This window comes from Bradysia coprophila, unplaced genomic scaffold, assembly GCF_014529535.1.
Source record: "Bradysia coprophila strain Holo2 unplaced genomic scaffold, BU_Bcop_v1 contig_24, whole genome shotgun sequence".
Classification (NCBI taxonomy): domain Eukaryota; kingdom Metazoa; phylum Arthropoda; class Insecta; order Diptera; family Sciaridae; genus Bradysia; species Bradysia coprophila.
Window position 1 is genome coordinate 3,615,744 of NW_023503501.1, and position 23,438 is coordinate 3,639,181.

At 36.4% G+C, this 23,438-nt stretch overlaps 5 protein-coding genes and 1 long non-coding RNA gene across 7 annotated transcripts; 3 read left to right on the plus strand and 3 right to left on the minus strand.

Annotated features, from left to right (window-relative positions):
- Positions 1–5,904: 5,904 nt before the first annotated feature.
- Positions 5,905–23,375, minus strand: LOC119077940. Its single transcript, XR_005087901.1, has 3 exons — positions 23,210–23,375; positions 13,316–13,323; positions 5,905–5,916 (listed from the first exon to the last, which is right to left on the minus strand). It is a non-coding gene; the product is annotated as an uncharacterized LOC119077940 (long non-coding RNA).
- LOC119077932 (40S ribosomal protein S27) lies at positions 8,470–9,458 on the minus strand. The gene is made up of 3 exons (XM_037185314.1): positions 9,354–9,458; positions 8,720–8,939; positions 8,470–8,644 (listed from the first exon to the last, which is right to left on the minus strand). The coding sequence occupies exons 1-3, from the start codon at positions 9,357–9,359 to the stop codon at positions 8,616–8,618; spliced, it is 255 nt and encodes an 84-aa protein (XP_037041209.1). The 5' UTR covers positions 9,360–9,458; the 3' UTR covers positions 8,470–8,615.
- Positions 11,463–14,445, plus strand: LOC119077919 (isatin hydrolase-like). Of its 2 annotated transcripts, none has more exons than XM_037185300.1 (4): positions 11,463–11,842; positions 13,634–13,971; positions 14,060–14,136; positions 14,194–14,445. In XM_037185300.1, the coding sequence occupies exons 1-4, from the start codon at positions 11,808–11,810 to the stop codon at positions 14,371–14,373; spliced, it is 630 nt and encodes a 209-aa protein (XP_037041195.1). In that variant the 5' UTR covers positions 11,463–11,807; the 3' UTR covers positions 14,374–14,445. The 2 variants fall into 2 exon arrangements, with proteins under 2 accessions (XP_037041195.1, XP_037041193.1); XM_037185298.1 differs by having other exon boundaries at positions 11,468–11,842; positions 14,042–14,136.
- LOC119077927 (protein POLR1D-like) lies at positions 14,445–15,141 on the minus strand. The gene is made up of 2 exons (XM_037185307.1): positions 14,953–15,141; positions 14,445–14,891 (listed from the first exon to the last, which is right to left on the minus strand). The coding sequence occupies exons 1-2, from the start codon at positions 15,102–15,104 to the stop codon at positions 14,558–14,560; spliced, it is 486 nt and encodes a 161-aa protein (XP_037041202.1). The 5' UTR covers positions 15,105–15,141; the 3' UTR covers positions 14,445–14,557.
- Positions 15,423–18,447, plus strand: LOC119077901 (glycerophosphodiester phosphodiesterase 1). The gene is made up of 5 exons (XM_037185272.1): positions 15,423–15,827; positions 15,889–16,061; positions 16,133–16,331; positions 16,441–16,625; positions 16,693–18,447. Exons 1-5 carry the CDS (start codon positions 15,504–15,506, stop codon positions 16,871–16,873), a joined length of 1,062 nt encoding a protein of 353 aa, XP_037041167.1. The 5' UTR covers positions 15,423–15,503; the 3' UTR covers positions 16,874–18,447.
- On the plus strand, positions 21,220–22,325 carry LOC119077911 (N-acetylneuraminate lyase-like). The gene is made up of 3 exons (XM_037185286.1): positions 21,220–21,391; positions 21,448–21,839; positions 21,916–22,325. The coding sequence occupies exons 1-3, from the start codon at positions 21,324–21,326 to the stop codon at positions 22,305–22,307; spliced, it is 852 nt and encodes a 283-aa protein (XP_037041181.1). The 5' UTR covers positions 21,220–21,323; the 3' UTR covers positions 22,308–22,325.
- Positions 23,376–23,438: the final 63 nt, after the last annotated feature.

Consider the following 23,438-nt stretch of genomic DNA (forward strand, 5'->3'; position numbering starts at 1 on the left):
AATGTTCGACTGAAAAATAAGAAATTTGAAAAAAAAAATAAGAGGTTCGCCTATTAAACGTTTAAATTCCAACCTGCTCCACATTCGATATCCATGGTAACTTTAAATAATTCAAAGGTAAAATATCATTTTAAATATTAGTTGAAATTAATTAGTTACTGAGAAGAATCGATATAAAAACAAGTTGCCCAATGTCTGTTTGCTAAAAAGCAATTAATTTAAATAAATTTCGAAATCTTCCAGAATTTCACTTCCAAATTTTACGAGCCAAAATATAAATTCAAAAAGTTTGAGTCTCATTTCTGAACCCGACTTTTGTTTACGCTCAGATAATAAACCGTTATGGCCCACAACAAATTCACTTTAATATTCTGAAAAGTAATCTAGACTGCCTAATAAGAAGTAATATTTCCAGCCAAACACAAACTCCATTAAAGACATTTGTTTCAATTTATTATCGCTCCGTCTATTTTCTAAAGATAAATAAAAAGATTCAACAAAACGATGAGTTTTCTTTACCCTTCCATGCGAAATGAAATTTACACAAATCCCATACCGTAATGTCGACGTACCCACATCAAAGTGAAATCGACATTCCGCACAACACCCATATCAAGAAGGACTCACGCAATCATTAATTTGGAATGTGAAAAAAGAAAGAAGAAGAAGAAACTTTCAAGGTACTTAGTCCGTTCAAGGGTTTGCATAATATTATATTAAACGAAGCATTGTTTCTTGGGATATCGGCTGGTTATATTGGAATTTTCAGATTTAATATTACAGAGAAGAGTCTGACATTGAAATTTTCTCATGTAAAATAGAGATGATATCTGTACGAAATCTTATTGTATCATCTCTTTCCTTATACAGTCACAATGTCAAATTAAAAAGACAGATTTAACGATCCAAAGATTATTATTAAACTTAAAACTTAACCCTCCAGACTGTTTATGGTTTTGTTGACGATACCACAGAACATAAATTTATGAATTTTCACTAATTGAATTCCATGTAACCGAAAACATTATGTAATTAACAAACGGGTAACGTTAACGTTTTGTGGCCTATGATTAAAACGGAAAGACCACCAATTTCATGTTGTTACACACATTTCATTTGGTTATTTTAACAAAGGGAGGAACAGTTTCAAATTCATCTTGCTTATGATCTTAGAGAGTTTCGGTAGTGTCGATGGTTTACAAATGTACCAAAACGGCGTGACGGTTTACGCAGAAGTGAGAAGTCAATTTCTAGTCATTCACCTACAATATGAAATCTGAGAGACAGAATAAAATTGATCTCAACCAATAAACCGACCATTCACCAGGCGCCTGCAAATAGGCTCTTTATAATATTTTGGCTATTTGCAGGCACTTGCGATCAGTCTATTAAATATTGTATTCTTACCTGCAAACGGTATTTAAAGCATTTGCAGTTGCCTTATAATATTTTGACTATTTGCAGGCGACAGCGAGAATTATCGATTAGAAATCCGAAGTTGTAAGATCAAGTTTCGCTGGTTTTGGTATGAGCTCAATTTGCAAAGATCTGAGCCAAGCAGATGAAGGGTCTTAGCATGTCTCTGATAAACTATCACCTTTTAAAACGACGACAGCTGTGACACTTTTAGCACCAAAATGGACTAGATTTAAGTCTATAATGTCAATTTTTAGTTTAAGTTTGTTTTTTATGGTGATTATGACATATAATTTGGATAAAATCTTGTTACTAACACGTTGGTAAATGGGGGCTTTGAGCATACGATGTGTTGCTGATATGAGCGAAGCGAGTGGTGCGCCTAGTGCGCCATTTACTACCTTGCTTTGGAAAGAAATAGGGACTTTTTTAGTGACTCGAGACAACACTATCGAAATGAATTTCCCAACTTTTTTTGTCCCTAGGTTAACAAACTACTACTTCATAAATCGAATGCACAATGTTCCCAATGTTAATAAATATTAGGACATATTTATTACAGCAGCGCTTCATACTTACCCATTATTTTTGTCTTGTGTCATGGCCAAAATATTGTTTCAGAATTACTCGATTTTATTTTCTATTGTCCACATACACCATCATTAAAATGTTACAGAAAGGAAAAGGAAACCCTGTAATTTATTTCGAGCTTAATAATTATTGTTTCTGTCTCATTGAATTTAATTATTTGGCAATCCATTTAACGGGAAAAACTTCTGTAACAAAACTTTTCCAGCGATTTAATTATACAGTGCGTTAACAGGGTTTTCATAAATTGTAGTTAGAGGGTTCGCCACCGAAACTTACCCAATAACTGAATTAAAATTACTTAGCACGTTTGTTAAGCATCATCTTCGTGACGGGTTGTGTACCATATCGAATTATGTCACATAAGTGGACAAGGATAGAGGCGACATATTTTGCGTTGTTGGTAATTAGTATCAGAATTACACGACAGCGTGACGGAGTAACAAAATAATTGATTAAAATCGCGAAATTTAATTTTAAGATATAAATTTTAGATTTGGGCACGTCCTGTTCAGTTCAGTTTCAAAGAGCTCAAATAATTGATAGAAGGAAGGATGTCGAATAAAGAATGCGCTTTTTACAAATGTAAATTCCAAGGTCTCATATGAGGAGGTTACGTCAATCCTCACTTTTTTACTGTAAAAGTATATCCCAACAAAAATCTCTTCGAGAAAAGTGTGACGCAGTCTATGAAGTACAATTTCTAAAATGAATGATATCGCTAGAGTACGCTTTCAGCTTCGTTACGCAAAAATTAAATTTTACACCCAATTAGTTCAAACAAGCTGGCTTAGTTTTTCTCATCATCTGCCAAATAATTTTTACCAAAAAAAAAATTTGACTGGAAACAACCAAAATTTTACCAAAAAAATCTGCGTCACAAAGTGGCAAATGTTCAGGAACAGACCAGCAAGAAAATTTATCTGCCACATGCGACGCAGATTTTTTTGGTAAAATTTTTGTGATTTGGGCGAGTTTTACTCGTATTTGAAGCGAGAATATGATAGAATAGGTTTTGTGGTGATAAAGTCTAAAAAGCAGAAACTGAAATGTTCGGCTATACATAGTTGCCGCGTCTCGAAAAAATTTCTTCGTTCTTTTTTTGGAAGGTAGACTGCGTCAAGTCCTCCGCTATCGCTCCGGACATGATCAAAAAGTCGGTAATTTAACTGTATTTTAGTATGAAAACTGGAATTGTACTAGAAGTAAAGATGGCAATTGCAGCAATAGTTACAGATATTTTTGTAATAAGTGCAAAACTGACACATTGTTAGGTTTTATCTAAGGAGGGTACATCGATCACTGGGACCATTATCGCAAAATCCACTGAACTCTACCGTAATTTTCCTTAAAAATTGTAAGCCGATTTCAGTTCAGTTGAAATGTCGTACTGAAATACAGTTAGAGTTACCAATAGCCGCCATGTTTTTTTTTCGATGTGGCTCCAGTGAAATAATGACTATTGGTGTAACCTCTTCATACACAACCTTGGTATATTCTATCAGTTATTTAAGTTCTTTGGCTAGTTTATGAGAATTGAAGACACACGTTCGTTTACTACAATGAAATGGAAAGATGTTGTAAATGTTAACAGAAACACTATGTTATCATATGGTTGACATAATCGTGATATATGAAGTTTTTTAAGTGCATCCCATGCCTTTCCATACATTTTGTAATTTTATTTTTCAACTTTAAGTAATGTGTCTGGCTGAATTTATGTTTCTGTTTATTAGATGGTATACAATGCTCTATGTGCTCTCCACAAGGAACAACATAACTGGTGAAGATACAATAACTCGTATTTTTGTATGTTTAAAGTGGAATGAAGGTACCATTCACCATTAAGTTATCACAAAAATAAACAACGAACAATCCTAATGCTGAGCTAAAAGCTCTTTCGTTGAAAGTCGTAGTATTCGTTCTTTTTATTGTGCAAGTAGCACTTGATCTGTAAAGTCTGTCCCATTTTCCTTTTGCGGTTTATTTTATGTGCAATGAACAGCGAATTTGGCATTTCGTTGATTGTTTGTCAAGGATGAAACCGTATCATTCTGTATACAATATGACACTGACCCCAGCAGGTCTTACCTTCTTATATGGCATTAGTAATGTCCTCAAATTCACTCAAGCTTCATAATTTGGGTAATTGCAGTGTGTTTGGTGGCTGCAACGATGTACACACTGAATGACTCGTATGATGTAACCCAAATACGATTAATTTGTCTAGCCTAGATTTAGGTGTAATATCAATTAAACACCTAACTTTACTCAGAGAGTATTTGCATACTTCGAGGTGTGGTTTGGAAGTCACGTTAAGCCAGTGGTCTTGACTGTACTTGTTATTGGCCGTGAACGGTTCCTTAGCGAACAAATCAAATGTTTATTCACTGGTTGCAGAATGTTATGAGCTTAAACCGTCCCATATAGACTTAAGACAGATATATTGCAATTTTTTCACTGTGGTAGTGTCACAAAAAAACATAGGGGGCTATTGGTAACTCTAACTGCATTTCAGTACGAAATTTCAACGTTACTGAAATTGCGCTACATTTTTGTATGAAAATTAATTATGCCCAGCTGTCGGCGTACTAGAGATGATTTCTAAGTACTTCTAGAAAGTTGTGTCTATTTTATGGTGGCACCGTTTTACGCTTCAGATGTAAGGAAATATCTCACGTCGAAATGATTCTCGGCAAGATACAAAATACAAAACATCCAAAAATATTAACAGATTGTCACGGCAACATGTTGCTGAGCTAGTACAAATACACACTTTGTACTATCAAAAGAAACGATCAATATATTTATGAGCAAGCACACGATCTGCTTGAGCACACATTAACTGCGACAATGATTAAACATAAAGGGAAACAATTGAAACAAACTCCCATTGCATTTACAATGAACAATCAATAATGTTGTTGTTGTTCAAACATAAATGGATTCAGAACGAGTGTGGGAGTAACTAAATTCGTCCCTTGTTACTTTCGTTGTTATTCAAATTTATTGAAGGGGTTTGCCAATAAACCCCATGTATTAAGCATGTAAAACACATATACGTGGCCATTGTTATACGGGAACGGGTGCATACATATACTGCTAATGAACATTGATGCTAAACTAACCAAACACATGTATGTGAACAAGACCCCATTCTCGATTTCTCGATGCGACGTATAAATACGGAGAGTATTTTCACAAAATGACCGCACAATGCGTATAATGTAACGTGCGATATGCGTTTCGTGAATCAAATATTAATTACGATCAGTCATAACAACCGTAAGGGGTGGTGGTGTCGCAAGTACTTATAAGTGATGTACTTCAGGTGATTTATTTAACATTGGGAACAAGCGGTCTCCAATTTTAATGGGTGATAGCTCGTTGGATCCGTCTTTCAATTCTAGGAAACACATATCTTTCACTTTTTCAAAAAACAAAAATATTTTCTGTGAAAAGAGCTCAAAAGTAAAGACATGTCAGAGGGTACCGAAAACAGTTTTTCGGTAATAACTCAAGAAAAAAAAATTAATTGTAACGTTGTACGAATGTCGGCCTTGGAAAGACCTACAGGTAGAGTATACGCACTGGTTGGTGCGAGTACATCCACGATATTTATGACTAAAAAATATAGTGAATGTTCGGAGAGTCCGCCTTCTCTGCAGCTTCGATGTTCCACGGAACTGAGCTGGCCTCACCCACTATCGTTCCACATATAAATCAACCCAGTTCTTTTGTGCTGCAAGCCTACAGAAATCTTGAAAAAAGGTTAAATCGGAGACCGCTTGTTCCCCAATCACCTGAAGTCTTGGCGATATCACTCTTATGTTGTCTTTACTTAGAAAATAAATGTTTGATTATTTTAAAAGTAAAGACACAAGGGCTTGTAAGACTTACAATGTAAGTGACCTCATATGGCAATTTTATGAAAACTTCCGGGAGCCCTGGCTACAAAATGAGGCCGAGAACTATACTTTTTTCAAAACTCTAGAGTCCTAGGTTGACCTACATGCCAAATTTCAAGAAAATCTATAGGAATTGACTAACTGACTCGTAGAACATTTTAGTTATCTCAAAATACGAAATTTGGCAGATTTTCATACAAACTGGAATTGTCATCGGACAATTGTTGTAAGTAATTCGTTGTAACAGAGGACGGAGTCAAAAAGTTTCTGTATAAAGTTCTTAATATATTTCAATTTCGGATTTTCTTTTGTATAGTAGTGGACTTGCGACACGCCCGCTTACTAACATGCGTGCATGATTACAATTGAATAATTAGTGTAATCATACGAAGAGAGATAACAATGAATTATGAATTTCAATTAACTGTGCAATTATGAGCAGTGCTTTATTTTAGGACAGTAGCCAAGCGCATAAACTAATTAATACTTCATCAATTGGTATATTTAATCTGATTGCTAAGACAGTTAATTGTCGTAGAATATTTGAGGAATATGTAAATTTCCGCCGAACAGAGAGATGTTGGGCTGACAAGGGGTTGAAATCTTGGCTATGAATCCGACACTTCGACGACTTACGGTGTAAACAATAGATTAAGATTAGCTTGCTTTCGCGTGTTTATTCAACGTACTCCAATAACAGGCACAAGAACAGATTTTTTTAACGATCATTCGACACGAGCAAAATTTTTCATATTTACAGAAAGCCAGCTCAAAGCATTCCAGCAACAATGCGTAACTTGTCACATGAAGAGCACATGAAGTGTGTAGCTATAAGGGGCACGATGAGCTTTTGAATCTGACAAGATATGGACTGAGTAGTTGGGGAACTGACCGACCACTGTAAGCTTAAGGATCATCTCCATAAAATAGGTCGGTCGATCTTATCTGTTCTTACGGTCTCTCGCCTGAGACTGGTGTACCCATCCTTAGATATTTACCTCTTTACACCGGTCTCAGGTTTAACACCTTCAGGTTTTACCAACTGCACGATGCGTATTTTTCATCTTTAGATGGAAAGCGCCTTACGGATTCTTGCTAAATTGTTTGGTTTTCTGTCTTTCAGACGGCTGGGAGTCCCGGTATAATTTTGTCTAAGGTTAAATCACACACACTCATGCAAGTATACGAAAATATATGAAAATTTGGAGGATTTTTGATAATGTTGGTAGAATTATTGTTTTTCAATAGCATCAGAGGCTTGCATCTTCGATGAAACAACTTTCGATGAAAAGATGATAATGTCAACGTTACATGACATTGAGGGACTATGTTTCGGATGTTCTCACTCTGAATGAATTTCATACCCATACGACCATTTACGTTTCATGTACCTGGTGACATTTCCATGAGAAAAGTGAATGTTTTCGTTCTCCTCCCGCTAGCCAAACCAGAGTCGCAGATACGTGCGATTTTGGTTTTGGCTGGTTTTCAAAAGAATCCCTCTACGTAACTTCACAGACAACGCTATCGATGAGCATGTTGATGATAAACATTTTTAGATTGAATGGTCGAAACAACATTTTTAGAATTTGTTTTCCGGGGAACAACAGTATTCGAGTGTCTGTCAGGTGAGATGGTACCGAGGGAAAACTGCTCCGGAAAGTCATGGTACAGGGCCCAGAAAGTCACTGAACAAATAAAGATTCATTTGCTCAGCTTGACACTCAGCTTGACACTCAGCTTCTTACAAGTTCATGGTACAACGTTTTTCGAAGTAGTTTTCCCTTCGGCCAAGGCAGACACACACTTTTTTTCATGTGAAGCGTCGTAAACTCGAGAACATTGCAGAAATTTTATCGCGGCGAAGCCACAATCTGTACTAGTAACAAGTTAAGCTTAAGTGTGTGTGCATGATGTATGGATGTGTCCTGTTACATAAAAGTTAATGCTACGGCATGTTCTGTTATTTACTACGGATGATACATTCGATAATCCGATTGTCTGACAAAATATTTAGTAACTCTTGATTGCTGTGTATTTTGGTCGGCCCAATATGGTCAGTACTCTTAACTGTTGTGAATTTTGGTTCGTCAAGAAATTGAGTTCTCTTGACTGTTGTGAATTTTGGTCGGACTTGGTTCCAGATTTTGGCTTTGGGCTAACTTCACCCCGATGAAATTTTCCCATTTTCGGCTGATGAAGAACGTACTTTCAATACATTGGTGGATACAGTTAAATTTTTCAGCGAGTTATGAGAATAATGATACTTTCTACTCTGATACCATGTAAATACCGTGCACTTAGAATGTTGGTTCTTCGAAGTAAACAAATTAGCCATAAACATCGACAAATAATTACGAAATGCACGAGGTTCGGTTGGGTTGATTCAATTTAGATGTTTGAACTTATCCCAACAGAAGTCACTTTCGTCAACTTAACAATCCGAAAGAGAAAAATTCCTGAACAGCGTTCGTCCGAATAGACAAATCGACCTCCGAAAATAGTCTTTCACACCTTTCACAACGTTTAACAAAATAATTGAAAAAAAGATGCAGCGTCCATTGAACAAACCTTTAATCAATGCAATTTTAAGCAAATTTGAACATTTTCACATTATTGTCCGCCTTATTTTAAGCTCCCAAAAATTAAAGGATATGCCCTCTGGAACGGATAGTTTAAAAACATCTTAACCGAAGCATTGATTTAGTATGGCTTCTTTCTGAATGAAGAACCTGCAACGGACAAAATGAATTTTTGGTTTTATTTCCGGATCTTGTTATGACCAATCAGATTCAATGGGAACGTACCTTCTGTTAGTTTTGCACGTCCACCAGTCGGTTGACACAAAATTGTCGAGCATCCAGCGCAGACAACGACGCCTTGGGCATGGCTGAAAACGGTTGTGATCTTAAAGCAGCCGGGGCACTTGACATCCATGAAATAGGACTTTGGATGTTGCACCAAACGTTTTAGTTTGTGCTTCTTCTTTTCTTCGGCTGGTAATGGGTGAAGTAAATCTTTAGCGAGCTGAAAATAAACGAAATTTTTTTAGTGCAAACAAATTGCAATGTCTGACGAAATTTATTTCGAGGTTATGTTGATGTGTCAAAAACGAGAGAGAAAAATGTGAAATAATTCGATCGAATGAAATCACAATTCTCCAGCCAATGTATTGCAACCAATTGAAACACACTAATTAATCAACGCTAATTGCAAAATCCGAAACCAAAAGAGTTTTTTGTGAGCAAAACAAATGTCTTGTTTAGCCATGTGTAAACCAGAAATTTAGATTGGCACTTAGAGACAATTGAAAACCATTTCGAATCGAATTTTTAGCACAAATTTCACACTAATCGTTTTAACAACACGTTTACAAATGTTTTTGTAACTAAAACTCGGTTTAAATAGGAAAAATTGACAAATTTTGTCCAGGCAACCCACCGGCATGATTTCTTTCGTACAGCAACTTCGTGGAAAAGGAAGTAGATTTTGTCGCGTGAAGTTATCAACGATTTTTGCTATAAAATTATGGTTTGTCAATATGTCAAATACCGAAGCCATGCATTTGTCAAAGCCTGTTAGAAATGACCGACAGGTAGATTTTATCAATGAGCATTATCAGCATTATGGACAAATGACAAAAAGAATAAAAAATTCTTGGTAAAGGCTGAAATTTAACGACGCATGCGTACTTTATAAGTGTCATTTGTTGTACATTCTCACAACAAATTAGTTTACGTTCGACGCATAAAAAAGTGAAATCCATGTGTATTCCCAGCCATAAATTAAATTATAATATTTTCACGCCTTGGGCATAAATTTCAGAATTTTTAATTTAGGCCCTCTGCACGATACGATTTATGCGTATCTCTTGTGGACGGTTGAGTTTAGGCAAGGCTGTATAATTGGGGAGGTCGGGGAGATCATGGAGATACACGGGTGGCACACACAAAATTTGACAATTTCATACATTTTCGTAGTAGGTGGATTCTTAAATTTGGCAACTTCACAGTAGATTAATTCTTTTTTATGTATTCGCCTAGTACTTCATTCTCATTGGACTATTTTTTGTGTAATAACTTCACATTGATTCATTCCAATGAATTGTCACAGCAGTGACACATAACAAAACATAATCAAATGTAATACTCTCAGAGAAAAACCTATTACATTTCAGTATTAATCCGAAACAACCTATAGACCTTTTCAGTTGAAAAAAGGCTAGGTGGTCTGGGGGCTGAATTGACAGCTGTAATCGGTTCGCTTTTCATTATTTTCGTTCACTTTCGTTAAATCATAAGTTAAAGTGAACGAAAATAATGAAAAGCGAACCGATTACAGCTGTCAGTTGTCAATTCAGCCCCCCAGAGCATCTAGTCTTTTTTTCAACTTAAAAGGTCTATTCTAGCGTATCTAATTTATGACATCTGCGTGACCTCCCCAAGTATACAGCCTTGGACTTTATATTAGGCACTAGCGAGGCTACCAGAATTACGTAAATAACTATTAACGCTGACCCTGAAAGTCTAAATGGCTAGAAAATTAGGTAGGCAAAAATAAAGCGGCGAAGAAGAAGAAGAAATGTTAGAGTTACAATCTAGAGATGGCATGATGGCGCTGTCATTTTTAAACATGCTGTAAAACTCTATGGCTTTATAGGTTTGTTGCGTATAACTGTGAACATGAATTTTCCTGGTCCATTTGGCCTATTTTATCCATGTAGACCACTTTTCTGATAAATATTGAATAGGTTATGTCCCTTTACAATATCTTTCTTTCTCATGCAAGTCTTTCTAACGCAGCGTCATTTTCATACAAGGAAGCGTTGAAATTTACTTCTCGGTTCACTTTTTCATCGAATCGTTCACTTGAAATTCAAATTTTAGGCACACTTACGGCGTAAATATCATTTTACTTATTAGTTTTACTTTGATGGCAACTTTTTATGGTTAGAATCTAAAGACAAACTCAGAAAAATTTTTAAGATTACTTTTTTTATCAAATGTCTGTAAAGGCGCGGAAAACACGGAAAAAGACTGAAAACCTCTGAGAGACTGAATTTTTGGTAGCTTTCGAAGGTGTCGAAGGCTGGTAACACCCAAAATGTCAGTTTGATGATGACTTAGAATGATTTATTGTAAAATATTTTGATTGTAGGGGTTTATGATGTTTTTTCTTTGTTGTTCGAATAGGTCTGTGTCATAGTACTGTCAAAATTAGAGCCATAACCTCAACGCTTTTGCTAATATTTTTCAAAGTTCTGAAAGAACAGGTAAAGACAACACGAAGGCAGGTGACACCAAATTTTATAAACAGATAGTGTGAGAAATCAACTTGAAGAAAATGTTTTTCTCGAAAATTCAGAATTTTGTTTTTGTTAAGTTCCTTTTTACGTATAAATTTCGAAGCCGATGACGCAATTGTGTGTCACCGCCTTCGTGATCAAATCAGAGTTGTCTTAACCTGTTCTTTCAGAACCTTGATATTTTTCTCCAACAATATTTTTTTCATTATGTCTCTATGGATGACATTTTGACAGTTGAAAAAACCTTGGAACAGAACTATTAAAATTGTGCTAATTCTTTATTTACTTTCAGTGTATTTTCGTATTGAGTATATACAATACGACAATAGTTGTCGTATTCTGATAATTTAATCAGAGAATACATTATAGTGTAATAGACGAAGAGCAGCATCAGTTTTATTTATTACTGTAAATTCAGTCATCTTAAGATTAAGTTTACAAAATGCAGATCAAATTCATTGCATTTGTGTGTATTTTGATATTCGTTGCTGTGAGTGTTCCATGCGCTTCGTCAAAGCAATACTTCGATTTGAGTCACCCATTTGACAAGGACACAATATTTCCCCGGACAACGTCAATATGAATTACGCATGGATTATGCAAATGTATCGAGGAATGGATTTATGTAAGGTTTTCAAAAACGGTGTTCCTAATCTAAACTCAACTGCTTAATATAGTCCTGAATAGGGGTGATCAAATTCCGACAGTTATTGATCAGTTATCTCTTTTTCAAACCCAGTTAAAAAACTAGGACCGCCCGGTAAAGTTAGTACAGAAGACGAAATTTAATATAAAACAAAACACTAATTCATGTCAAAGTTTATCGACGCTGATACAATTTCTCTTATCTGTCAAGTAACGTTAAATCGCTGGACTTATTGTAGTCTGTTCCTCATTGTTTAATTGTATGAGCATCAGGAGAGTACAATACTAATAAAAATTATATTCCGAAGGGAATCCGAGCCAGTGCAATATCCTGTTTTAACTTGTAGGTGAAACCTTCTTTTATATCGATAATTCTGTAATAGTAGATTACGTCCTTGTCGGAACTTTCTATGTTACCAAGTTCACTAAGTTTTCTAAGCACCGGGAAATGAGTTTTACCGCTCATGTCAATGATGTAGGAATAAAGTTCATTTCTTCGGTAAATATTCTTTCTCGTTACCGTTCACAATACAGCCTATATCTTTCATTTTCTGATTGAGAGAACACTATCAAAACACAGCAGCATCAATTTTGACTACTGCTTCCATTTCGGTCATTTTTAGATTATAACTTTCAAAATGCAGAGCAATAGGGTACGGACCCCAGTATTCGGCATAGTTTAGAATATCGGCCACAACAATGGGTTTCATTGGGTTTCATTGTTCTAAACAATAGATGGCCGATATTCTAAACTATGCCGAATACTGGGGTCCGTACCCTACTTTGATTTAAGAAAAATCAACACAACGCTAAATTGTAGTCTAAATTTGTGCGATTTTTGATGATAGCTTCGTAAAAGTGGACCATCGTTTTGTGCGTTTTATGTCAAGTAGAGTGTTGGCTTTGAGAAACATTGATAAATGTTTGTGGTGAAACGATGGTCGTACTTTTTCCAAAAAGAATGCGATTTAAAAATTATCATCAAAATAATAATAATTTTGCCCCGAAATGTAGGCAACAATTTAGCCATATGTAGATTCCACTTAAGGGGCATCGGCATCGGTGCTTTATTGCTGAAAAGCATACATTTAGGCGTTTTTTAAATACTAAATTTTACTTTACTTTTGATGATATCTTTCAAACAGAATTTATTTTCAAAAGTGTACGACAGCAATAACGATCACGAATGTGTTAGCTTTCAAAAGAAAATAGTTTTGGTTGTAGCAGCTTGACCAGCTCTGAGAAAACTGAGCAGTTTATGAAAATTTCGTTAAACTGCTCACGTTTCTCAGAGCCGGTCAAATGACTACAACCAAATCTATTTTTTGTTGAAAGCTAACACATTCGTGGTCGTAATTGCGGTCGTACATTTTTGGAAAAGGTTTCTGATGGAAAGATATCATCAAAAATGAAATATGAGACACGCAAATGTAGGCTACAATTTTAGCTAAACATCGATGCCTCTTAAGAGCAATGGACCCTTTGCAAATTTGTGGCCTACATTTAGGCGGAAAAATATTCGCTTTTTGATGATTTCTCTTAGGCAAAATCTTTTTTTGAAAAAACCATTAAAGCACGCAAAAGCGTGTTACTTTTAAAGGAAAAATTGGTTTGTGGGTGATAACTTATCCCACTTGAAGCAATCATGAAAAAACGAATGATCTTCCGCATAAATGTAGGCTACAAATTTGCAAGGGGTCCATTGCTCTTAAGTTACTCGTTTGACCAGGACAAGTTATATTTACCTAGCCAACGATATTTATATTTGCAGATATTCCGCTTATTCATTTTGTATGGGCGAGCATGGTGGAACTCATTTGGACGCCCCGATTCATTTCAACCGAAACGGTTGGACACTCGATCAGATTCCACTGGCGAATTTAATTGATGTGCCAGCGGTTTTAATTGATGTGGAAAATGATGTCAATGCACTGGTGAGGCCACACGAATTCGTTTTCGGTTTAAGTCACATTGAAGCACACGAAAAATCGCATGGAACCATACGCAGCGGGTCAGTTGTGTTAGTACACACTGGTTGGTCAAAATTCTGGCCGGATAAAATTAAATATCTTGGATGGGACAATGCCACAGAGTCATTGAATTTTCCCGGTAATTTTTCGTAGAACAATTTTTGACGGCACACCAATTTTACTAAAACTGTTCGAATTTGCAATTGAAGGTCTTTCCGAAAAGGCAGTGGAAATGTTAATTAAGGCTCGACAAATCAATGGAATTGGTCTGGATACGGCATCGGTTGATCCAGGAGCGAATCAGGTTAGAATTGTACCCACATTAAAATAGTCCAGTCACTCATTCTTCAAACTTGCGCAGGCATTCTCAACACATGTACTGTTGGCGAAAGAACAAATTTTCAGTTTGGAAAATGTGGCCAACCTTAGAACATTATTGTCAGAAACGAAGTCTAATTGTTCGCTTCGTCTATTCATTCTGCCGTTAAACATTGTCGGAGGAACTGGAGCCCCTGCTCGTATCTTGGCTTACTGCGAATAGGTGAATTGTAGCACAAAGCCCAAGGCTTAGGACTCAAGCTTAGTCAGTAAAGTGAGTGAAACTATCAAAGATGCTGTTCGATGACTCATTTATTTACAAAATGGAAATTAGTAGTCGACTGTGTATACTACTAGCTACCAGCTGCCTCACATACACAGTCATCTGACGTCCAATCATCCAACTTCTAAGTACTGCCACTCACTCCTTTCGATCTACTACTTGTACTACTTTCACGATCTCTGTCATGAGTAGGTCGCGGTCGCCTGAAACAGTGTTTTCTCTCACCAAATTTCGGTTTTCTTTTCTGTCCTCGTCGAATAATCTCGTCCAATTCATCGTTCGATTTCTTTGGTTTGTTGACACTGGATCGATTGTGACTGATCACCGATTTGATTGTGTTGCGCAAAAATCTTTTGTTTGTCTTCATGAGCGGACAAGGTAGCCAGCCGGAAGGTCCAACTTGTTCGGCTCTGATTGCCCCTTTAGATGTTTCTTTGAGAATTTCTGCGACGGCCATCCTGAGGAAGGTTTGAAATGGTTTTGTTGAGGTGTTTTTTTGTGGTTTATTGTAATAAGTACTTTGTCAAGATGTCTTCGCTGGTTGATTGTTCCTTGCAAACGTTTTTACTGTCTGGTTCATTTTGACCAGTCTTCGGTATTCGGTTCGCACTCAGAGGGTTTTTATTGAATTTAATTGAGAATTTATTGGGTTTTGGACTGTTTGTTGACATTCTGTCACTCTTTTGTGTTTCTTTATGTTATTCTTCTTCTCGTTTTCATATTACAATACTTAGTAATGAGCCACATACACAGTGAGAAATGCTTTGGAAAACCATAAGTATTTAAAGGGAAAGCTGGAGTGTCTTGTCCCCCTGGACAAATGATTTGATTAAATTTTAAATTGTACTGTAAATGGGGAGGCATCAAACTACCTTCTTTATTGATCCTTGTTACGCAACATTTATATCCTAGCGATCCAAACAACAATTTTCTAGTGACATTAGGTGACTATATGGAACTTCCATTCATTTTTTGATGTTAAAGAAGAACAGATATAAAGGGCGACGTCAAAATAGAAACTTTTTTTTCTTTCTTTTAGGATCCATAAGGATTTTATTGCCTAAAACTGCATGGCTATATCATTCCTAATCAAAACAGTGAAAATGGTTTACTCTTTATTTTATTACGCCTCGTCATTAATTTCATTTTTGTGTCATCTTTTATGGACTCTATTGCTCATCATCGGTGGTGGCATGCCATGGTTGATAATTTTGTTGATTTTGGTGTGTATCGTATCGAAATTTGTCGCATTGAAGCGAAGTCCGCACTTGAAGAGTTTCATCGATAAATTCGAAAATGTGAACGAAAACGACAATAGTTGTTTGTGTTGGCCCATAGCGAATCGAGGAAGTAGTTTTGATGTTCCGGAAAATTCACATTTCGCATTAAAATCGGTAATTCACGAAATTCCTATTTTACAAACGATTGCAGTGTTCAATTTATCCATGTTTCCAGTGTGAAAAGTTCAAATGCAAGTCAATTCTACTGGACCTCGCAATGACAAAATGTGGCGAGTTAATTGTGGTCCATAAATCGACAATCGAAAAGGGGAACATTTATGAACCCATTGAGAAGATCACTTTTGATTCGTTGAAAAATTTTAACATCTCCGAACACCATCCATTAGGGTAAATATGCTGCATGCACTGCATAGGAAACGAGACGTAATTTTCTAAAATCATTGACTTCTCATAAACAGCAACCAATTTCCACCAGAGAAAATACTAAGTCTGCCGAATCTATTGACCTTATTGGAAGGAATGGATGTCACAGTGTTTCTACTGCTGTCGTCGACATCATCGAAATGCATCGATACCGTTAAACGAGTCGTTCAATCGAATGAAAATTTTACGAAAAAGATTATCTTGTGCTCCAGCTCCGCTTTCGCTATTTACCAAGTGAGTTTCAGTTCACGCATGTTGGAATTGAGTCGGCCAATCATACAATTTATACTGAGCCTTGGACTATTGCAAGCAATTTTCATAAATTTCTAAACACACGTTTCAGATGCGCAAATCCTGCCCAGATCTAGTTTGTGGTTTATGGATGGATAGAACACCGAAACTGGAAAATCAGTACATCTTACGACCGAAGACAATCATTATGTCCCTATACAGTGCCTTCTTTCAAAGTATTTTGGCACCAGTTATCGGAATCAGTGTTGTGTTCATCGATAAAAATGAATTTAACGAGTAAGGTCGACGGACGGCGGTCTCTAAAAATTTACTTAATTCAATCAAGTTCATGTTCTTGTTTTAGGAGCGTCAAAAACCTGTGGAGAAATGCCGGTGTTCATCCCGTTGTTTATTCAGTAAATTCGCCGAATGAAAAGCGATATTTCCAGCAAGTGTTCAAAACGAGGTATTTAACCGACACTCTGAGATCCGAACCGCAAATTGTCGTCAAACAATCGAGTGCGTATCAAGGTACAGTACGTTAATGGCAGGGAGTGCTTTTTGTATCAACTTTTCACAGAAATTATTTCTGGAAAACTTTTGAAAAACTTGGGAAAATGAGAACATTTTTTCCCATAAGTAGTGCGTAGTGGGTAGTAACTAGATCAGTGACATAGTATTTTTCATTTTTAAATTTGAGCAGGGATCAGAGTCCAGTTTTAGCTTTAGTTTTGGTTTACCACCACTTTCAGTATATATAGTCGGAATACTCATTCTTTGAACCATGTAGGGCGCTACGTCAACTTTTGATCATTCAGACATTTGCAGTGCTTTGCTATAAACTTAAATTTAACTGGAATTGAGGGAAATGTCAAAGGTTTTGTGAATGAAAGTAAATCGAAATTTAAAATTCGAATTTTCGAAACACTTTTGGATGTGCTTTTCTCTCATTTTGACGTTTCCCTCAAGGTCAGTTACGCTTAACTGAGCCTTAATATCTCTTCGTTAATAATAGCGAGATGAACTGTAGCGTTCTAAACCATACATACAAGTTTGAGAGCATTTGCTCATACTGATATTGCGAATGTTTCGTAGAGTGGATGGTTGTGGTTGGATTATGTGGAGCAAGTACATTTCCAACAAAACATTCCCCATTCACAAATAGCTTTAGCCAGCACCTGTGAAACGTATGAAGCTTAGAAAAGGTCAATTTAAACTGACCTGAAACTTGAATGTGATCTCGTCAATGAACGGACTGGTTATTCAAAGACCCTTCGGACGTTCTATATAGATAAAATGTGAAAACATTCCTTCCAGCAAGGCAGGTTATCTGAATGAGAATTTGAGCTGAAGCCTGGCGTCACAGCTTCGAATGTAACCATTAGTTTCAAGTCCAAGTAAGGTCATTTTTCTTACAAGTCCTGAAGTGAACTGTTTTTCGGCCGCGGTTAACTTTGGTTGACCTATTCCGAACTTTACAAATCGACAGTGCAACTGATAAACTTCAGCATCAAATTAATTACCAGCCGTAAAAAGTCGTTTTTGGAAAATCTATTAATTTTCCCAAAATTTGCAAAAAGTTTTTTTGACAAATTTTGGAAAATCTTAGAAAATCAATTTTCCAAAAATATAGGTTCAACGTAGTTGACATAACTATACTGTTTCATTTAATATTAACGTCCGCCTACATGGTTCTTCCTTCAATCTCGCCGATTTGCAGCATTTATGGAGACTAAAATTTATTTTTACTTAGGAACGTAAATTAAGGTATTCTGTGTACTAACGATACTAAAACTCACACCATACAAAGGTAGCTATATATCTTGTCATAAATGTTTGGTTAATTTACCAAACATTTTTCTTTCTTTATTTAATTTTATAATGATGATGATACCGTAGGAGATATAAACCTATTCTTGGAATAGGATAAAGCAATAGAGATTTTTTTCTACACCAAAGATAAAATAAAAATATTTTGTTTACAAATTAAAGTTAGATTAAGTCAATAGTAAGTGGTCAATCTGTGTTTTATTGTAATTTGTTCATTTCTTAGTGAAACGAAATTCTTTTTTATTTGAATGCAATATTTTTAATACATAAAATGATGATGAAATATCAACCATTTTCCGAGTTTATTTTTATTGTATCCGATCATCTACTTTATGTGTTCCCCATACACAGAATTGTCTTCTTTGAATTAAATACGGGCGCCGAAGAATAACGAGTCACACTTTATTTCCATTTCGATTTATTCATTCCACATGCATTACTTGCATCAGAAGGTGCAAATGGTCTTTATGAAACTGTTTCCACCCTGGCCAAAAAAGGGGTACATCACAGGAAAATTGATTTTTTGTTGAGCCTGACGTAGTTGTTACGACAAAGGCAAACTGATTTTTCATGCTAGCGATGCGAAAATCCTCATTTTGTTCACTATGAAGTGTTGTGAAAATGGCTTTTTGTTGTCATTCTGATACCTAAAATGGCTGATTCAGCCATATTGGGTGATAAAATGACTATTCTCTTACCTAAAATGGCTGAATCCCGAAGCAAGTTATTTGTTTTATTTTCTTCAAAGTTGACAAAAATGGGGAGTTTCGCAAAACGCAAGCATGAAAACGTTGTGTTCACCTCGTGGAGAAATAGAAAATTACACCTTTCGCTCTTGGTGGAATTTCCTATTTTCTCCCCTTGGTTAACAGATAACTATTTCATGCGCGCTAATCCCTAATTTCTCCCCTCAATAGACCATGAGAAAAATGCATTTTCTTGACGACTGTTCGAATGGAATTTTTAGTTAGAAAAGTGCAGCACTTTATCTCCTGTGGGAAGAAAATAGAACTTTACTTGCAGCAGCACCCTCTCGGCGAAAAATGTCCAAACAAGGACGTAATTGAACTATTTCTCATTCGAACTTTCATTTTGTTTATGTTTTCGAAAATGGTATGGCGAATCGATGGTTTCATTCGGTGGAGAAAAACACAACATGCACACACGAAAACCTTTGTTCATCAAATAGGAAATTCCAACTCGAGCGAAATTATGCAAGCATCGCTCTTGCGAGAATTTCCTATTTTCTCACTCTGTAAATTACACCGGGTGCCAATAGTCATTAAAAGTTCCAGTCAACCGAAACAGAGAGATATTTGCACAAATCGAATAAAGGTCAGGGTCACGGTGAGTAACATCTAACATCCATAAGAGATTCAGGAAACAGCGAAAGGAGGGACATATCTTTTTCGTGTGTGTCTATTCCAAATATGTCGTTTGCGAGGTAAACATCTGCTTTGCGCTCTGGAATGTCTCGGATCAACTTTACAACTTCTTATCTCAACTGAATTTTCACTTTTTATCTCAAAAGTTTCGAATATTCACAGTACTTTTGGTACTCAAAAAATGTTGGATGTGAACAGTATTCAGCAGCATTCAGTGTAACTATAAATAATTTACATTTTAATCTGCATCAACACATGCTTGACAGTGTTTAGCGTATGTCTAACTCAAGATTCTTACGGTTTAGTCTGGTATTTAAGGAGTAATTATGTTTGAGAGAGACGCCATTACTTATATGATGGTATTTGTCGAACGTTATTTTATTTACGATTCACATTATATTGAATGGAGTTCACGTCGTAAGTGCGCCGTCCATTTCAACACATCGCATAACGCATATCGAAACATTTTATCGCACAGTCTTTGGTGGGTCTTTGGTAACTTACGCCATACCAGTATATTTTCCTGATATTGGTCAAAATGGAGAGAAATAACGGTGAAGTGCTCAAAAATATTTGCAAAAGAATTTTTTTTTGTAAACTCAGAAACTTTGTTGCTTCAATATATGTTTCCATTTCTTATATGATTGACTAAGACATACTACTTTGACCCGTTGAGATTTTTTTTCAACAAATATGTCGATACCAGTATCTACAATTATCCTGAATTAGTTATTTATACAACCGAGTGATAAATGCTTTTTTCGCAATTCCGGTCCATAATCATCACCTTTCCATGCATCCATTTAATGTCGTTTTGAAGGTATTTATTTCACCGTATTTCTGGACACAGTGCGATATTAATTTTTTTTTTCGCACGCTAAAGAACCTATTACCTTCAACGAAGACTAAATTTTTATAAATAAAAGTCTTGCATTGACCAGAAATCGAACCCCCGACACCAAAAGGTTTTTGAACACAAAGCAGCTGTCTTGTAAAGGAAAAGTATTCGAACAACTGATGAGCGTTGGAGCTTTCCAACCAGGGCCGCCAGAACAAAGAAATTTCCGAGGCCGAAACAGCTCTCTCGTTGCTCGATAGTTTAACTATCAAAATGATCTCTACAATGACAAAGGTGGGAAAGGGAAGAGCTAAAGCTCTGTTAAGGATTACTGAAGAATTTCCATAAGCCTATGTTAGAGTACACCATCCCTGGATTGATCAATTTATCTAGGCTAAAGAACAATTTTGCCTCGGGTCGACAATCGACATCTAGTGCGAAAAAATACCTTCATACCTACCTTGGTAGATAAATAACTATTTAGGCACTAGATGTGTATAATGTCAATCGAGACCGTAGGCCAAGTGTGACAATACACATCGTGTGCCGAAAAAGCATTTATCATCGAGTTGTATACAACGTTTTTCGCAATAAAGGCAAAGGAAAGTCCTATTTTTCGTCACTTGTTGCGAAAACAATTTTATTTCCAATAAGAAACTTAGTCTCTTCTGTTAACGTAACATTGATCTGAGAAAAATATTCTATAATTAACAACGACTGACGACGCGTTAACCCAGACTATTTTCAAAATATTTTAACCAATCAACACCAAAATTTAGATGATATTGTGTTAATATTAGAATTTATACCGACACACAACGTATATACAATGGAATTAAAATCATTTTTATCAGTCATTCTGTAGGTGGTGTTTACTGGTGATTGTAACTCAGGCTTAGAAATTTTCAAGATTTTAAATTGAATTCCGTGAAAAAAAACGGAATGGAACCTGTAAAATTCAACTATTCTGGCCTTATGTGTCCAGTCTTCAGTGCATTCGCTAACGATAGGTAATGCCAATGTTGTCCAAGTAACTTAATCGATTCAATGAAACTCAATTATTCAGCAAACGAACAATTCGATTCGACGTCATTGATAAATATGCTGCCTGGTTGAAGCAGAAAGGAGTGAATGGAGTTTTGGTGAATGGTACAACGGGCGAGGGAGTTTGTCAGCGTATCGACGAAAGAATGCGATCTTTGGAGGAATGGTTGAAAGCGTGTCGGAAATATGATCTGAAATGTATGGTACACATTGGTGGTACGGCCGTAGCAAATGTCTATGATTTGGCCGAACATGCCGAACAGAGTGGTGTGGATGCGGTTTTGTGTTTGCCGGAACTATTTTTTAAACCGCAATGTGAAGAGGATCTGGTCGATTATCTAAAAAAGGTTGCTGAACACTGTCCGACTCGTCCGCTGTTCTATTATCATTTTCCTGCATTCAGTAAAGTAAACTGTTCGTATCGAATATGAAAATCACACACTCTAATGACGAATTCGAATCCTAACATTTTCTATTTTGTTACATTTAGTGTGGATGCCAAGAGTATGCGATTTAGCCGAAAAAGAAATCCCAACTTTCGGAGGCATTAAATTCAGTAACAGCGATCTGAACGAAGGTACAGCGTGTCTGAAAGCCGGTCGAAAAGTGTTTCTTGGATCGAACACAGTCTTTTGCGGTGCGTTAGCATTGGGATTCGATTCAGCTATATTGGTGTCGTTGAATGTATTCCCCGAATTGGGGCAGGCGGTGTACGCAGCGGTGCAAGAAAATCGTTGGAAAGATGCACAAGCCGCTCAGGAAGAGTTAACAAGACGGTTCAATGCATGTGGAACGGCATTGAAGACCGAATTCAATCGTGTCAACAGTGAGTTTGATTGTGGACCGTCACGGAAACCATTGTTGAACTTGAACAAGAATTAAATAATTTGTGCCAGTTGTGATGAGTGTTTTGTATGAAGTAAGACGCTATGTGATTCTCTCGAAAGTATTGCATTAAACTGGGTATTACGCGATTTGTGTATTGTGAAAATTACACATCCAGTGCAAAAATTACTGTGGGAGTCGGGGCTAAAATTTTGGGGTTTCACCGAGTAATAGAACGTACTCATGTTAGCGTAATAAAGTTCGTAATCAATGCCATCAAATTCTCATATTTCTAGTCATTCAGAACCCTTAATAAGGGAAATATGAGTCAACTGCTGTAGTAGGAACCAATCACAGCATTATTCCCAAAAGTCCAGAAAGTGTAACAAAAATCTGAATAATCCTTAAAATTTTAATGTTCCAGAATTGGGAAGTTGGTGAAGTGATGGAATTATAAGAACCAACCTACTACCACCTCCATAATACCGAAAGCCCAGACGTGAGTCCGAAAAAACGTTTAAACTTGAAAAATTCTAGAAGTGGTAGTGGTGGAAGAGGAACCCTTTCTTCGTCATTCTTCCGTACTTAACCACAGACATGCAGTTCCTACAACAAATCCCTGAAGTACCAACATTTTTTGTCACTTCCAACTATATTCCCAGCTGTAGCTTCTCGGTATGATGAGATAGAAATCCACTCTCTTTGGCAAGTTTGTGACAATGAACTTTATAATTGCTCCTGCCCAACCAAACCTGTAGAATACATACCTGTGAAGTTATCGAGGTGTGAAAAATTTCGGCATTGATTTCCTGATATTTCGGAATTTTGGGAACGAACTTGTTCCGAAGAAGTGATTTCTCCGCAGTTCAGAAGATCTTATATCCGAATATGTAACACAAACTTTTGAATGCTTCCGACGCCTTAAGATTTTACATTCCTAGGTACGGAGGTATCGATACATAGCTAAAATCGTAGCCTACATTTGAGTGTCTCGCATTTCATTTTTGATGAAATCTTTTCATCAGAATCTTTTTTGAAAAATGTACGACCGCAATTCCGACCACTTGCTAGCTTTAGCTTTAAATAAAAATTAGTTTTGCTTGTAGTCGTTTGACCAGCTCTGAGAGAAGTTTACAGACTGCTACAAAGCCAAATGTATTTTCTGTTGAAAGCTAACACATTCTTGGT

What these genes read in the sequence shown, in the direction of transcription:
- LOC119077911 (XM_037185286.1), top strand. Translation starts at nt 21,324, where the DNA reads ATGGAACCTGTAAAATTCAACTATTCTGGCCTTATGTGTCCAGTCTTC. An exon ending in AGTGCATTCGCTAACGATAG is followed by an intron (nt 21,392 to 21,447) that starts GTAATGCCAATG and finishes TCAATTATTCAG; the next exon opens with CAAACGAACAATTCGATTCG. An exon ending in TGCATTCAGTAAAGTAAACT is followed by an intron (nt 21,840 to 21,915) that starts GTTCGTATCGAA and finishes TGTTACATTTAG; the next exon opens with TGTGGATGCCAAGAGTATGC.
- LOC119077901 (XM_037185272.1), top strand. Translation starts at nt 15,504, where the DNA reads ATGGCTATATCATTCCTAATCAAAACAGTGAAAATGGTTTACTCTTTA. An exon ending in CACATTTCGCATTAAAATCG is followed by an intron (nt 15,828 to 15,888) that starts GTAATTCACGAA and finishes CCATGTTTCCAG; the next exon opens with TGTGAAAAGTTCAAATGCAA. An exon ending in GATAAAAATGAATTTAACGA is followed by an intron (nt 16,626 to 16,692) that starts GTAAGGTCGACG and finishes TTCTTGTTTTAG; the next exon opens with GAGCGTCAAAAACCTGTGGA.
- LOC119077932 (XM_037185314.1), bottom strand. An exon ending in ACGTGCAAAACTAACAGAAG is followed by an intron (nt 8,645 to 8,719) that starts GTACGTTCCCAT and finishes TGTCCGTTGCAG; the next exon opens with GTTCTTCATTCAGAAAGAAG.
- LOC119077927 (XM_037185307.1), bottom strand. Translation starts at nt 15,104, where the DNA reads ATGTCAACAAACAGTCCAAAACCCAATAAATTCTCAATTAAATTCAAT. An exon ending in AGCGAAGACATCTTGACAAA is followed by an intron (nt 14,892 to 14,952) that starts GTACTTATTACA and finishes AACCTTCCTCAG; the next exon opens with GATGGCCGTCGCAGAAATTC.
- LOC119077919 (XM_037185298.1), top strand. Translation starts at nt 11,808, where the DNA reads ATGGATTATGCAAATGTATCGAGGAATGGATTTAT. An exon ending in AGAGTCATTGAATTTTCCCG is followed by an intron (nt 13,972 to 14,041) that starts GTAATTTTTCGT and finishes TTGCAATTGAAG; the next exon opens with GTCTTTCCGAAAAGGCAGTG. An exon ending in TTGATCCAGGAGCGAATCAG is followed by an intron (nt 14,137 to 14,193) that starts GTTAGAATTGTA and finishes AAACTTGCGCAG; the next exon opens with GCATTCTCAACACATGTACT.